General features: G+C 46.0%; 1 protein-coding gene across 1 annotated transcript in view; it reads left to right on the top strand.

Moving 5' to 3' along the window:
- The first annotated feature begins 1500 nt into the window (after positions 1–1500).
- Positions 1501–17192, top strand: part of LOC119391068 (monocarboxylate transporter 9) — a 90026-nt gene continuing 74334 nt past the window's right edge. Inside the window, exon 1 of the mRNA XM_049415037.1 lies at positions 1501–1563. Coding sequence (XP_049270994.1) covers positions 1543–1563 — 21 coding nt within the window. The 5' untranslated portion in view covers positions 1501–1542. The remainder of the gene's footprint in view (positions 1564–17192) is intronic.

The raw sequence follows: 17192 nt of genomic DNA on the forward strand, positions 1-17192 counted from the left end.
AATGATGTTAAGAAAAAATGCTTTTGAACTGTACCCAACTAAAGAAGAACAAAAGGCCTATTTCAGTTTTTGCATCTAATACCTATCACCGTCCCATAATTCATGATGTCTCGCAACATAGCTGACAGTAACACTGTGAAATTTAACAGTTTCAGGCAAGTAAAAAGCAAGTGCATGCATGGGTATGCGCTGTGCTTCTACCCGTCTTCTTCTGTCCGTGTTTTCGTCGCGCAATTTCTTTGATGTGACGGTATGTATGTTCCGCGGCTTGCACGGAAAAATAAAACGCATGGAATAAGGTTACCTTACATTTTACGATACTTATTTATGCATTGAGCAGTACGAAAGGAGCTACAGCAAGCACAGGGGCAAGCTAGCATGCATTTTCGCAGTGCTGTCATTTTTATTATTAAGTGCTAATGTGACCGTTTACGGGCTTACCAGTTCTTCTGTATCGTCGGACAAGAGGTAATCACACCATGCGAGTAACGACGTCAACCGTAGGACTCGTTTTCCTATCAGAATAAATGCATCCAGATTCCGCATTGTATATCGGTCACAACGGAGCGACAGTCTCGCAGTGACATGAAGAATATCGCGTCGTGTAAGGTATTTAGAAATTTGTTTTGTTCTGTCCCTAAGGCAATGTTCACGTACGGCGGATGGCTTCCGCTGCGCCTTACAGCTATTTTTTTTTTCCTTTCAATCCCCACCACGCATTCGCGGCTATCTACCGTTATCCGCGTCTCTGCGAATGAAGTCACCCTGCCGGATGCAAACTGAAAGCAGTGACGCCCACGGGGCCTGCGTTAAGCATCAAAGACGCAACAGATGCTTTGAAAAGCGCGTCGTGATGAGAAGCTGCCTCCATACTGCCTCATCAAAGCGACCTTGTTCTTACGGGCATGTTGGTGATTATAACATCGTTTGATCGCTGCTTTTTTTCAACGAAAGGCGCGTAGCGTTCGTTATTATTATATGTACGCGACTATGCATTTTATAAAACAAGTTTAAGTTCTGAAACGCTGCACAAATTTATTGGGAAGTATTTTCCGATTAGCTACTGCGCGCTTCATATAGTAAGCAAGCGTGAGACATACAGTGTGTCGATTCCCTCTTAGGTTGCATATAAAGCTTGTTTATTTGATTTAACGCGCAGTTAAATTCAGCTTCGATGGCTAACAGGAGCGATCTGATCTTCAGGGTGCTATGTTGTTTCAGTTAATTGAACGTAATCGGCCCGTATTATGACAGATTCTTTTCATGCTACTGGCAGGAACTTCAACGCAGAAAATTCACTGAAAACAATACAAGCATGTATGTTTTGGCAAGTTCCCTTATTTAACTCCCGCAGTTAAGATGGAGGTCACCACAAGCACTGTGCCATCCGCTGAGCAAGTTTTGCCTGAGATTGCCATTTCTGCTAACCAAGCGCAGTGTATCTTCTCGCATATGATTGTGTCGATCAATATAAATTGATACAAGTATATTTTCTGTTCATAGTGCTTGCACAAGTCACATGCACGGCGCTAACTCCTCGCAATGGCACGGACACCAAGAAAGGTACGTTAAGAGCGCTCTCGTTCCCTCTGTGGTTTGGTTTTGTTAAAGAGGAGCTCCTCGTACTCCATACAGTGTTAGTAATAATCGCAACCTAAGCCAATGCATCGTAGGTATCAGTCATTTGACCAAGTGCTACTCTCGTAGCCCGAGGTGCCAGTTCAGTCAAAGGAACTGTTTAGAGGACTGCTTTGAAGTCAGGTGACTTGGGCTTACGGCCATCCGGAAACAACGTACTAAACGAGAAAATTTTACACAGATAATTTCAAGCGACCGTGTCGCTGGGTACAGGGTGTCGGACCGAAATGTTTTTCGTTTCGGTTTTAGTTTCCTTCCACCGCCGAAAGTTCCGTTCCGTTTCTGTTCCGAAACGAAAAAAAAAATGCTCCGTAACGGTCGTTTTTAATGCAAAAATGTGAAGTTAAGGTAATCATAAAAAACATTGGATTTGTGATACAGTTTCTTGCCCTCCTCTTAATTAAGGAAGTGGGACAGGGGTAAAACACGTTCCTTCCACGTTCTTCAGAGGAGTGGAAGTAACTTTACCACGAATTCCTACCAACTAGCACAAACCAGTACTATACCCTTCAAATTCATAGTACTTATTTTCTCAAAAGTCAATTACGACTTTTTTGGCGGGCTCAATGCTTTGTGTCAAGGGAGTGAGCACGATCCCAAAAGCAACACGTCATTGAGTGCATTCTCTGTGCGAGACCGCTGATCTGATCAAAAAAAATCGCCAGGCCTGCGCGAAACAAGCAGCACAGTCACAGCGTAAGCTGGAACAGCGGCCTTTCTAGAGCCGGCTCTATACTCTCTTGGGGAAACAAATACAAACACACGCAAGGTACCCACTACGCCACAAATCACCATATTTTTTCTGAAGTAGCGAAGCACCCACTATGCCATTTTTACTCATTCTAAGGAGAATTGTAGTACCTACTACACATCTGTGAGGCATTATGTGCACTTTGTGCTGTGGATAACGACGATGAAGTATTGTGGCTGAGCCCTTTGTGACGGGTTGAAACCATTCAACGACTGACTCCTTGAGCAATTCGCATTGTGTGACGTCAGGTTTTTATATTATTCTTCTGCCACGCTACATAACATATGTTTAACACGATTCCTTGCCCGACATGACGCCTGTATAGAGTATTTTTGTGAAGAAGTTACAAGCATCAGCGGGACACGTGGTGCAGTACTCGACTGCCACGCACAGGGCGCGGGTTAAAATCCCATCCGATCTTAGAAATTTGTTTCTAATTCCATTTTTTCTTATTTCACGCGATAGCGGTTACGGACAGCGGCGGCGGACAACTATGGCGCCAAAATCGGCTGTCGTAATCTCATAACAGCTTTCGCTGCCGACAATGCCCTCCCCACGCTGGCCTGCGTAACAGGCGAGAAAAAAAAACCACTTGCGTTAATATAAACATCTCTGGCTGCCATTGTTTTCGTTTTCCGCAAGATTTCAACATATCTTTGATTTGGAATTCCTGCCTGAGGTACGCGCTAATACTGTACTCTGAGATGTGCGTAATTGCTCACGTTGCACGACCTCAGTTGTTCCTGATTGCGAAGTTTTTCTCGTGAACCGAAAAACGATTAAAAAAAATTTCGCTTTCACTCCGGAACGAAATAATACATAAAGTTTCGGTTACGTTTTCGTTCCGGTCAAAAATATCGTTTTTTTTTTCGTTTTTGGGTTTTGGTTTTCGTTCCGTTCCGACACCCTGGCTGGGTATAATCACTAGTGAAACTTGTTGGCGAGTGGTAAGCGTCTCTTACGAAAGAAAGGCATTTGTAAATGCCGCCCCGGCTCTTTGTCGATCACTTTGAAAATGAAGAACTCGTTTATGTGCAAACAGTAAGTCAGCAAACAATAACGTAGTGGTCGTTATTACGAGAGATTGCTACTTTAACAGTGAACGATTTCACAGCAGGAGTAGCGCAAGTCAGTTAAATTTTATCAAGAGTAATGTAAAGGAGGAGGAACCGGCGACCACGAGAGGCAGACTTGCGCTTTTAAAAAGACGTTTTTTAAAGAGGAACCGCACTGTGAGTTTAAGCTGAATTTCTTCTTCACTTAATTTTTCTAAATATTTTGTTCAGCCGTCCAAGCTGTATAGACTGCAACCAAATCATCTTTAGCGATTAACCAACATGGCTTTTTCTACCGACCATTCCGCTCTCAGGTACTACACGGCCGTCTAAGGGCCATGCGTGCAGCAATTGTGCTTGTGTTTGCTAAACACACGCACGCCCATACACATGCACATAAAACACATAGCAACCGCGACATGGAATAAAGAGAGACAGTGTATAGGGTGCCTTATTATTCACTTAAGACGACTGGAAGGCGAAAGCCATTTTTTTTCTGCCCAGTCGATGCATTGAACATCCCCTGCACCCCGGCCGGCCTTCCGGGATATGTTTGCTCCTAACGTGATTTTCTTACTGCCTCAAGGATCGGAGACACTGCAAGCTTTCTGTACCTCAGCTGGTTATGCACTGCCTCGGTGATCGGCCCACCTTTGACCAAGTGAAGACGTCATGTGAGGACGTTAACGCTTGACGTCACATTATGTGGCATCATAGCGACGTCACAATATCGGCATGATGACGTCACAAATTTTGACGATCTGTGACGTCATGATGATGTGATATTGTGATGTCATCACGTGATGCTTTTTTGCATGACTCGTGTTAACACCGCGAACGCGGGACACCGCCGGATGCAGCCGATGCCGGCGATAAGTTTTCGCGTTTGATGAGGCATTTAAGGCTATCGCCTTGAAGAAGAAAACGCAAGGCCTGCGTGGAACACGCAGCGCACACAGCGTAGGTAGGATGAGCGGGCATTCTAGAGCCCGTTGTAAATGCTCTATGGGCGACTACTACAAATACAGTTGCGAGGTGCCCCCTCTGCCATAGTCATCATCATTTGGCGAGACAGGGAAATACTCATTACGCCGTAATTCATCGCATTGCTGAATAGCGGGGTACCCTTACGCATATGTAAGGTAATATGCACACTTACGTAGTTGCAAACTTTGTTGATGCTCTGGCTAATGATGATGAAGAACTATGCCAGCGTCCTTTGTAATTGGTGGGAAGCTTTAAACCGCGCACTTTTTGCGCAGTTCACATTCTGAGACGCCAGATGTTATTTTGCTTTGCTGACAGATACATCACATCTCTTAACGTTATTCCTCACCCTACTTGGCGCCTCTACAGGGTCTTTTTTGCGAAGAAGTTACCAGCACAGGCGAGGCACAGTGGTATAGCATCTCACTGCGGCGCAAAGGCGTGGGCTCAAATCCCGCTTTTGATTATTGCGCGATAGCTGCGACGGACGCCGGCAGTGGCGGCGGCGGCGGACCTCTACGCCACCAAAATGGGCTGCTGTTGTAAGCTCATAGCAGCTTACGCTGTAAAATATACGGGTTCGTAGATTTACGTGCACGTTGAACAACTTCGCGCGGGTAAAGTTATTCTTGCTCTGCTGCGGGGTGGGTAAAATCTCAAAATCTATTTCACATCTTCAAAAATATGGCGTTTCGAGGCACCGCTTCGCCTTCCGCTAAAGCTTAGTTAAAGGCAGCCAGGCAGAGCGTTGTTCTACTGCCCATTCACTACACATAAATTCGGCCGTCACTGTTGCCGTCTGCTTCATACATTTTCAGCAACGCATTCTGGTACAGGCATTTTACTAAGGCATATTGGTATATGGCAATGAAACATTAACTCATTCATTCATTCATTCATTCATTCATTCATTCATTCATTCATTCATTCATTCATTCATTCATTCGTTCGTTCGTTCGTTCGTTCGTTCGTTCGTTCGTTCGTTCGTTCGTTCGTTCGTTTCTTTGTTCGCTCGCTTGCTTGCTTGCTTGTTTGTTCGTTTCTGAAATTACTCATGAACAGATCTAGCACGCAGTAAGTGCAAACTTTTGTTCTACAGAGTACCCAAAATAGAGAGCAAAATACGAAAACCTGAAGAAAGAATGGCAGAGAAATTCAGCAAATAAAATCACTAATTATCAAGGAGAGAACGCAAGGTATTCTGTTGCGTTAAATTCAAATAGTTGCTTTCGTATTACTCAATTAAGGGAGGCAGCCAGGAAGTTAGTACCTTCGACAGTGAATAGTTTAAAACAACGGAAAATGTTCTTTGTTTTATCGTTTTATACATTTATTCTAGTGTATTTTACGGGCCCTTGAGGCGCACTGAGAAGTAATAGAACAAAAAAAAAGATAACATCGCTACTTTCCAGAAGGATTAAGCCCTGAAGTGTTCCTACCACCAGTTCTGTTAGCTGGCCGGTTTAACATTGTATGCGTTTTCCATAGCAGAACGCTCCAGCATCAATGACGTCTCATTCTGGCGTGTAAATACAGCGCTGATAGAGTAGGTATGTTCGGCTGTTACAATACGATTCGCTGCTTCACAACCCAAACGTCGCTACTCAATCGGCCTGTACGCTAGAACAAAAGCATTTATTTCAGCACTTAGCGTCGTGTGTACGGCGGTGTTATCATTCCGGTCGTCGCGCGGCGCAACGTGGTTGCGGGCGTCAATGTCCGAGTCTAAAAGCGTGTAATCTCCCGCCAGACAAAGCTTGTCTTTTTTTTTTGTTTTTGCGGATCTAGCAGCGTGGAGGCGTAAAAAAGATGGCTGTATCCGAACACTTGCTGGAATGACAGACAATGAAACAAAGCAGCGCTTAAAGGGACACTAAAACGCAAAACAATTTTTATCGTATTAGCAAACTACTCTTTCACGATACCAGAAATACCACGCTTGCTGCGAGAAGACGCTTAGTAAGCGAGAAATCGCGCAAAAAGAAAATGTGGGTGGCGACGCCACCTTGACGTTTTCGCACCATTCGCCGTGACGTCACATATTTTGACGGCATCTACTAGGGCCTACGTAGTTCCTAAAGGGTAAAAATTAAGTACACTGTCCTCTCAGGGGGCCATAGATTTAACATACCAAGTTTGGGGAAATTTTGTTGGGCCAATGGCGCCAAAATACGATAAGCACACTTTGAAATCCGTGACTACACGCGTGGAAATTTTGGCGCGAAATTTAAAAATGAAACTCTGAATCTAATTTTCTCCATTATTGATACACCTATGATGGTAAAATTAACGACATTATAGTTCTCAAAGTACAATTTATCGATCTAAACCGATTCATTGTTTTTCTTTAGTGTCCCTTTAAGGGAAAGATCAGCTTTTCATAGGAATTTTCAATTAAGGGCTGCCGGCAAATCCATTCATGATATATTTTGTGTTCTTCATAAAAGAACAACTAAATTGCAGGCAGATGCAATTCTGCAGATGATAAGGGCAGGTAAGACCACCCCGGCTTCACGCGTGAAGAGCTCACGAAGTTAAGGTGACTATCCTCTGTCCACTCTATTTATTCGAAATATGTGAAGTGCATGCGCTTGTGCTATCACAAGAAAGTGTGCGATGGCGTTACTTGAAGCCATGGCGAGAGAGGTCGAGCATACACGAAAACATAGTGGTTACATAGTACTTGGCATTAAAGGCGACGAGGTAATGAAACAAATACGAAGGCATCTAGGCATCCTAGGCCTTTCAGCACGTGTGTGCAGTAAAACAATATCCCCAGTTTGGAGTTGTATAGTCAACGAAACTCTGACATCAAATCAATCAGAACCAGCATGTTTACATCGATAGCACTACTGTGGGCATGCAGAAAAATGACTGTGTAACTGGAGAGCATCGTCGATCAAATCCTTACAAATATTTTGCTGAAGAACGTTTCCAACGCTTCGATGCAGAACGGGGTAACGTAGGAGGCAGTGTTCGCACTAAAGCTTTCCTTGATATACGTTTTTCTCAATATCTAACACACAAGTTCTTCGACTGTGAGCAGAATCAAAGAATTTAAAAATAAGCATTTTCTTCGTGGAGGTCAGTATAAGTTGCACCGCGGAGACCACGCCTTAGAGCAAACCTGCGCAAGAAATAACCAAAGAGGCAATATTATGTACTTTTGCACAATACCACCAATGACCCTGTAAAGAGCTGCCCCGCATTTTTTATTACATGCACTGCAAGGCTTCATTATATGGCGAAAAACACGCTTGGTGCCTCCAGCGATCCCTCTGGACAGATGCTAGTCAGCAGTGTAGACCTCGTTACAAGATCGACCCATCGTGTAACTTCGATATGCCGCGAGAGCTAAACAGACAAGAGGAAACATGCTTGCACCGCATCAGACTAAACGTCGCATACACCAACTACTTCAGGAGCAAGATTAAGCTGTCGGACTCAGCAATGTGCATCCAATGTAACGTCCCAGAAGATCTGAATCATGTTATTTGTGACTGCAAGCGATACGCATCAGAGAGACAGTCTCTGAAGGCGGCCTTGCATCCTCAACCGAGCTCGTGCTTAGAGTTGCGACATATTCTGGGCCCAAGGCAAAGCAGCACCTTTGCGCTACGTGCCACGAAAGCGCTGTTGAATTTCTTGCGGGCCACGAGCCTGAACGAAATTTTGTAAACAGTGTAGTCTATGTGTGCGGGGCTGTATGTGCTATGCGTTTATCAGTGTATATATCATAATCGCCACCTAGCACCTGGAGCAGCATGTCAGGCGAATAGCCGGGCAAACATCTCCAGCTTTTCATTACAATGTTTCTCTCTCTCTCCATGTTGCTGTTGGCATCGTTACGCAACTGTAAAAAACTGGTTGTATAAGACATATGCGACTCTTCAACGTATGTCTGTTCGTATAACGTTTTTGCACATATCATTAGCGTCAAGTTGGAACGTTTGGCTTAATAAAAAAATGGCCACAGTCACCTTCCCGCCGCATGCTTCGCACATTACCGATTCCCACGGTACGTAGGATCAGCCGAATTTTTTTCCGAATGCATTTGATATGGTCACCGCATTGGCTGCGACGTTTGGCATGGAATGATCCATAAATGAGTGCGACTTTTCCTCGCCACTGTAAAACAAAAAGTAGCATACATTTATCTGCATTTAAAATGAGGCATCCAAGATGTCTTGTAAGCGCCGATGGCTGGCTAGAGAGCAAAAACTGTAGTGCTGCAGCCCTGATATCTGATCGCCACTGAGGTATGCGCTGCCTACTATTATAACAATAGTACGCTGACGTCACTTGCAGCATCCTGTTACGCAACCTGATTTGTCTGTGATTTGCCAATTGAGAAATTGCGATGCTAAAGGTTGTTTTTGTTTTTTTTATTGCGGCTGGGGGCAGGGCACCTTTTTTTTTTTACTGTAGCCCTGTCCGAACATTTGCTTCTCATACCCAAGGTTGCCAGGTCGAAAAGAGAAAAAATATGCAATAAATTGGAAAAATTAGCCCGAAAGCAGCCAACTTCAGCCAAAGTCAGTAAAAGTAGCCAAACGCAGCCACGCGTATGTGAAAATGATAGCCTCTTTTTTACATATATCACTGAATGAAAAAGCCTTTTGGCAAAAATCGGAATACTTACTGCATGACTACTTCGAAATCTAAATTGCTGAGATTCAAGCGTAAATTGCTGCCTTTAGCAATGATTTGGCGTAGGATAACGAAGTTTATTGCGCTGTTGCACAAATAGGGTACGCAATCCTCTGCGTCAGCGTTTCGTGCCACTGCGCATGCGTCATACGCTGACCACTCGGGTAATCACGTGTAATTTCTAATATAGCATACCTACCAAGCAAAGCAGACGCTACAAACACTATTGTAAAACTATCTAGCGACACTCTCTTCACGCGCCCTGCGTGACGTTTCTTAAAACGACTAGAAGTAACCGCCTTGCGGCGACAGTAAGAATGAGTACAACATGACTGTGCTCAAGATCACAGTTGCTGGGGTAATGGTCTCAAGCTAAAGCATTACTGTACAGTCCTTTTCGGAATCAGTTCTGGCGTGATAACGAAGTCGTAGCAGTTAATGTTCCTGACAAAATCATATCATATCCTAATCATACCCTAACAAAAGACCCAAGGATTTCGTCTGATATTCGATTTCTAATTTGATCAGCGCGGAGCTCCCACAATGCGGAGCGGTTTCGAATGTCGTCTTCACAAAGAATTACGATTTAAGTCGCGTTCAGCAATAGGTGGTCTGAGTCCGTTGTAAACTCTCTTGGAGCGACTGTTGCAAATAATCAGATGCGAAGTACGTACTACACCGTAATCCATGCATGGTCATTTTGCGATGTAGCGGTGTACCCACTACGCGTCTCATAGGCTGGGTGTACGCCTACGTAGTTGCCACTTTCTTGGTGCTTTCGCTGCTGCTAATAATGAAATATGGCTGAGATATTTTGTAATGCGTCGGCAGCTTTAAACTGTCCACCGGTTACACAATTTACATGGCGTGACGCCTGATGCGATTACACTCTTCTGCCGTGCAATGTTACCTATTGTAACGTAACTTCACTCACGACATGACGCCTGTATAGAATCGTTTTCCGAGGAACCTTGAAGCATCGACGTGGCTCTGGTGTAGAATGGCTGAGTGTCACGCAGAGTGCCTGGGTTCGATTCCGGCTCGTGCCCTCTTTCATTTTCTCTTTGGGCGGCACCGGTGACGGCGGGGGCGGAGAACATCGCCACCAAATTGACTGTTAGTGTGAACTCATAACAGCTTACGCTGTGAAAACGTTGTGTGCAACGAGGCACTAGGAATCGAACCATTGTAGTAACTCTCGCATTGGAGACAAGCGCTGCACATCACTGCCGCTGCCGTAGCCGCAGAGCGCCGCTACACTTTATATTACTCTATACCTCGGCGGCCTGCGTCCCTCCTGGCATGTGCTTGGGGATTTCTTTTTCGAACAACGTCGTGTTTCCTTTCGAACAACGTCGCGTGAAACACCACAGCAATGTGAAAACGGGGACCATGAGGCGATGCGAAGCCGGAGCACTTGCACGATTGCCTTCCGTTGGCGTTCGCTGGGCATGCTACCGACCTCGCATCGTGGAACGAAAAGAGGAACGCTACGCGCGTCGTGTCTTCCTTCTAGCCTGGACGTTAATTCTCACAGGGCGAGCGTGAAACGCGGTCGTCAGGCGCGCGAGGGGGGAGCGTAGGAGAGGAGAGAGAGGGGGAGGGGACGCGCATGCGCTGGCGCTCGTCGCGGCGTTGCGCAGGAGAGGGGCGCACCACCTCCCGCTAAACGGGACCATGAGGCGATGCGAAGCAGCGTTTCGGCATGTCGAGCCCACTGACCTCCATTAAAAAGGCTGGACGGCGCATCCCCGCTCTGCGAGGCGGGCGCTTGTGAAGCCACCGGAAGGTCCCCTCTTTATCCCGGAAGCTGGTGTCTTCTGTCCGTCTCAGTCGCGCAATTGAAATATTCTCGGGTGGCAGCTGTTGTTATGATCGTTTTTCTTTTTTATTTTTTTCAAACGCTGCGATTAAGCCTCACTTTAGACGCCGACGAACGCTACACGAAAGATGACAGACGCCGTGCCGACACCGTCCGAATACGGCGGAGTGCTGCAACGTAGACAAAGCGTAAAAAGTAATGCAACTTTGAGGTACTTACGCATGAAATGTCTTCCCTGACTACTTTTCCGGTCGATTCGTACAGTTTACTGCGCTACAGGCAGGTATTTCTTTAAAAAAAGAAGAAAAGAGCTCTCTTCCGGGACAAAAACGGCGGCTTCCGGTGGCTTCACGCCCGCGTGCTCGATGCGCCATCCAGCTCCTCCTAGAGGAGATCAGTGGTCGAGCCCGCGTTTTAGAGGGGGAGTGGGAGTGGAGAGGGGCAGGGAAGTGAACAGGGGGAGAGGGGGGGTGGAGTGGGGGAAAGGGGGAGCGGAGAGGTGGAGTGGGGAGGAGGTGTGTGGAGAGGGTTTGCGCATGCGCAGTAAAGGTGGTCACGCCGCACACCGTTTGAGCTCGCCATAAGATGCTTCGCATCTAAAAATGGCACCAGTGGTTTTTTGGCGATCCGCTGTCGAGAGTGTGACTGTCTCCCTTCCTTTGCTCTGTGTACGGTCGTTTCACGCGGCAGAACGCAGCTAATTCGCGAAGTGACAGAGGCAGAGGCGATTATAAAATTAGGTGATTTGCGCGTTAGCTCACTATCACTGGCCCTCACCGATAAGGAGCTTGTGTTCCTAAGATCTTCTAACGCGTAACTGTTTGTTTGACTCATTTTTAATGCATGCGCGGTCTTTGTCGCATCGCATCCATTTGTGCGCATTCGTGATGTATACGGTGACAATATATAAGCAGATTCAGTGGCACAATAATTCAGTTGAAAGTTCGCGCCATATTTGTACTTGTCTTCTTCTGTCCGCGTTTTCGTGGCGCAATTTGTTTGATGTCAAAAGAGGGCACACCGCCTCACAAACTGAGCGCCGGTGCTCTGGTTGGCGCGAGCGAAACAGCTCACGCAGGGTGCTGAACAAGGAGAATGTAAGGAGAAAAGAGAGCGCGCGCCTCAGAGTGTCTTTCCCGCCATGTATTCCGTTGGGAGAGGAGGCGTGAGTGCACTCGCCGGCGCCTCCCTGGCCACACCCACCCCGCAAACATCCGATAGTGAACATCCAGTAGGCAAGCAAGCGCTCACGAGGGAGCGCCAATAATCTCTCAGTCCTCGCTTAGCAAGCAGCTGCGCTACGCCGAGATGAAGCTGATCCCTAGATTAGGGCGAGAGTAGCGGAGGCTCTACGCAAGCGTAAGAGTCAAGAAGCGGAACGAAGACGTCAGTGAAGACAAGCGAGTCCTGAGATACAGAACAGACAAACGGAGATGAGACGCAAGCGCGCACAAGAGAACCTCGAGGTACAGAAAAGCGGAACGGAAACTCCTGCGAAGAACGCTCCTCGTAACCGGAGGTGTGGGCGCCCGCTTCAAGCGAGACTTCTTGGACCGCTCGTTTTGTCACAACTGTAAATTGCGCGACCGCCTATGCTTCTATAACAAATTAGTTGATATCAACAAAGTTTGCACAGCCGACTCAAGAGTGAAGGCCATCGAAGTGCTGTCGAATTTTCCTCAACATTGTCATTCGGCGACTTTCAAGGGTACTCTACGAGCACGGAGCCACAGAAGAACCACATATCCGCTGTTTCTTCAGATTGCGAGGAATTGGGGTTAAATTCTTTGTTCGATGTCTCTGCTGATTTTTCATTGCATTTACATTAAAGTATTGTCGTGCCAAGAGATGGTAAACGCGTGAGGGGGAGACAGAAAATTAGGTGGGTAGGTGAGATTAAGAAGTTTGTAGGTATAACGTGGCAGCAGAAAGCACAGGGCCGGGTTGATTGGCGGAGCATGTGAGAGGCCTTTGACCTGCAGTGGGCGTAGACAGGCTGATGATGATGATTGTCGCGCTTGAAATTAGTTCTATATAAAGGATGATTCCATTTACCAGTTTTCAATATATTCGGGTTTGACAGTGCTGGTAATTTCTATCGAGTGGAAGCCTAGCTCTCACAATCACACAGTTCCATCAAGTTCTGTAAGAAAAGAAGAGCTACTGTTTAAAAATGTGACGTCAGGATTGAGTCGTCAAGCGTATACTGTGCGGTTTACGTCATCGCAGTGTTTACGTCAAGCGTGAAGGAAACATGAGAGCAGCAATAATTCGAGACAGTTGTGACAGGTGCGCGTGCTGGGCTGGGTATTGTGTCACAGTGAGTTACAGGTGAGCCAAGCGGAAACGAGCGCGTAAAACAGGTTGCGTTTGGCATACCGGACGCGTTGTTATGTCGTAAACCGGAAAGGGCAATATTTTCTGACGGGATATCTTTTTACAATCTGCTGGCGCAAATGACGCTGAAAGGAAGGGGCGTACTTCACGTTTTGCCACGAACCCGCTACCTTCAGGCAAGCGTTCGAGCGCCATAATCACTAGTACACCGCGGCGGTAGGAGCGTGGAAATCTGGCTCAAACATTTGGCTTTGTTGGAGGGATCACAGCACCTATAAAGTGCCATTTGACGTATCTGTTTTTAAATGCGAAGCATTTTTTAGCGAACCAAGGCACTTTGACCGTTTATATCTACGTATCTATCTATCTATCTAGCCGTCTGGGTGCTCTCATGATCGCCTCCTAGACATGGTGTGGACCACAATTGGCATGGGAGGGTAAAACGATTTGACAAATATGACTGTCGGGTCATGACATGCATAACGTGAAAATCCTGCCGCGTACGTCGCCAAACCCTCTCCTCCAGACACGTGTGGTACATGCCCGTATAACAAGGGCCGCGCTATGCGGGTATGCGCCACAGGTGATTGACAGTTTATATCGACCCAGGAACGGCGAGAACAGATATTGGTAATTTAAATGCAAGATCGTTAATGAAAACCGCCATCGGCAGCGTTGACCTGACGAATGCAAAGAATAAAAATCAGGACCCTAGCAGGAATCGAACCGAAGCATTCTGCGTGGCAGTCAGGTATTTTACCACAGAGTCACTCCAGGTCTTGAAACTGCTGTGGATGAAGACCCTATGCAAGCGTAATGTCGGTGCAACGTCATTTGGCGTTGCAGTGCAGGATATCTAATTTTATAACAAAGCAATAAACATTACGTATGTACTCCTATGACACAGGCGTCATGTCGGGTTAACGATATTTGTGGTTCTAGTGTTCGCTCCGCTTCTATAGCAGTCTGACAAACATTAAATTTGCATTCCGATGATTCAACAAGCTATATTGAAGCGTTGCTCGACCCCGGAGCAATACGCTAACGAAAGTTACTTATCTTATGCGCATCATTGCACCATAAAGTGCACTTCGTTTCAATACTGACGTCTTTGCTCTAACGTGAGTGCAGACGTAACGTCAGACCATAAGTTCCTCTTAAAACGCCAGTGTAGTCGACGTTCGTGGTAAGCCCAGGGTGTACACACAACTAGTACACTGAGAAAAACACGTCGATGCGCCTCGTAACGTTTAGCTCAAAGCCAAAAAAATGCAGCACAGACAATTACTCGCCGACTTATTCTCATGAAACCGATTCCCACAAGGCATGAGATCTGCCGAATTTTATGTTCATAAAACCGTCGCAAGCAGTTAAAAGTAGATACTCCTTTGCGTTTCTCCTTGCATGCACAATTGCCCTGCGTGTAGTATTTTTAGTGTGTTGGTTAGGCATGCGGAGCGATTCGGTTGGCATATCTTATATACACGTGAACACCATTAGCAAAAATTCATCTTTAGCGACTAATGTCACGTTACTGGTTGAACATGTGACAAAGCTCCGGGGGAGTACTTTTTTTCTGAACTGCTCCTGCGTTGAAGCGAAACTCCTTTCATTGGGGGAAATTCACTTTTCTGTACATGCTTCATTCTTGACTGTATGTAGGTAAGTCGGGAAAACCGCTGTTGTGGTAGGCGTTCTTTGCGCTCTTTCTTGCTCAAGCCTAACTTAAAATGTGGTCTCAGTGTGATGTGTGCATGAGAGAAACTATGGCAAACAAACTTCACTGTACTGTTATTTTGAGAGACCCAAACAGTACGAATGAAGGCGACACATTTTCTTGCAATACAACCATTTAACTGTTTGGCCCTCATTAATATTGTGTCTAACAACGGAAAAACTAGCCCTTCAAAATAATATTCTGGCCGTTGACGCGGTAAGATATCGTGCGACACAATACTTTATGTCATGCTTAGGTCTATTGCTTCTCTAATATTACGCTTTTTGCTTCGCCTTTGAATCCTTTAGCTTTGTCACGTGCAATACCTTACCTAGTTTAAGTATAGTACTGATTATTTGTTATTGAGAAATTCGCTCAGCACCTATAAATATTTCTGATGCGTTCATTTACGAGATGTGGAGTACTCTTGGCTGCCTTTACTTTTAAAATCTCGCGTCCATTATTGACATTGTTGCCAGTTATATTACTAACATTCCATGAAGCCAGGTTTTTGATGACCAAAGCACTGTCGTCTACGAATTTATTCCTCTGCAATTTTTCTTTTCTTTCTTTTGTTTTTTTGTGTTTTGCTTCGCGAGCCGAGCAGTCTCGCTGGAAACGGGACGCCAGCATGGGTAAGAATGGCAGACTGGGTTTGTTGGTTTAACATATTTGAAGTTTAAGGCGCGAATAAGACACGGACGAAGATAAGGAACACACACACGGAGCGCCACTTCCAACAAAGATTTATTTCGAAAGAGCATAGACCATATTTTTACAACAAGCGCGCCGTCATCGTGCCTCAATGCGCAGTCGCATTCAAGTAGCGTAACCCTTTTGGCGATAATGAAATGGAGGCAACGCTGACGCATAGATCACCTGATTCGAATATTTTCTTAGCCTCAATAATTAGTCGCACTGATTTATCGGGACTTCGAGCGACTACCGCGCAGGCGCTAAAGTCAGGAACGCAATGACAATCTCGGCAGTGTATCGCGAGGTGGCCCTCTCTGCCATTTCTGACGTTATTATTGTGCTGTCTTAGCCTGTCATTCAGGCATTGTTCGGTCTGGCTTAGGCAACACGACAAGGGGATCTTGTAGACCACGCCCTTCTGACAGCTTACATACTTGTTCTTGTGGTTCACAATGCAGGCCGGAGCTTTCCTGAGGAAAGGGTTAGTCATCTTGCAGAGCCCGGAGAGTTTTAACGAGGCAGAGAAGACCACCTTTACATCAACATGAGCGGCAGTCTTTTCCAAATTGTGGGAAACGCGGTGTGCATAAGGAATCACAGCAAGCTTGACATTTCTCTGGGGCGGCGCCTTACTTACGTGGCGGTTCCGCGACTTCCTCAACATCTTCTCCGCCACAGACACCGGAATGTGCTGTGGGTAGCCTGCCTCCTTAAGACGGTCAACCTGCTTGAGGAAACTGTCAGCTGCTCTGTGTGGGCAAGATTTCTTAAAAGCATTCAGCAGGCACATGTTGGCGATGCTACGTTTGACAAGCTTGGAATGGGACTAGCTAAAAGGCAGCAGTGGTTTGTTTGCACGAGGCTCATATTGCCAACATGCATGATCAGTTGCTAAAAACTTAAGACTCTTATAGTCGAATCGACTGAAAGTTCGTGCGTCACTACTGAGGGGGACAAAACATGCCTGAAGATTGTCAAGGTGTTAGTGACGACTTGGTCGGTATCCATGAACTTTTTGTCTATGAGGTCTCAAAAATTATCTACGAATCTGAACGCCTTGATAACCCCGCTATCTTCGAGAAGGCTAGAAATGGTCCTGCCAGCGCGAGCTAAAAAGAAGTCACTTAAAAATGGCGCTATACAGGAACCTATACAAACGCCGCTCTTTTGCAGGTATAGGCTACCGTCCCACTCTACATAGGTCGAACTCAGATACAGTTCCAGCATTGCCATGCATTTTTCTACTGGAATACCTGCGTCATTTTGAAATGACAGGGGGCCGTATCGGTCTACGCTGTTCTGGATGCACTGAAGCAACGTATTTTTCGGCATTGAATAATACAAGTCTTTCAGGTCAGTAGAAAAAGCATCCAGGATTACCCCTGCTTGACAGGAAAGAAAGTTTACTACTTCAGTGGAATCTTTCACCCGATAGGGATCGTCAACCGTAAGAAGCCGGAACTTATCGAGCAGGAAGACGGCGAGACATTTCTGCCACGTGTTACGTTCTGTCACAATTACTCTGAGGGGGCAACTCTC

The sequence above is a fragment of the Rhipicephalus sanguineus genome, chromosome 4 (assembly GCF_013339695.2).
Source record: "Rhipicephalus sanguineus isolate Rsan-2018 chromosome 4, BIME_Rsan_1.4, whole genome shotgun sequence".
Taxonomy (NCBI): Eukaryota; Metazoa; Arthropoda; class Arachnida; order Ixodida; family Ixodidae; genus Rhipicephalus; species Rhipicephalus sanguineus.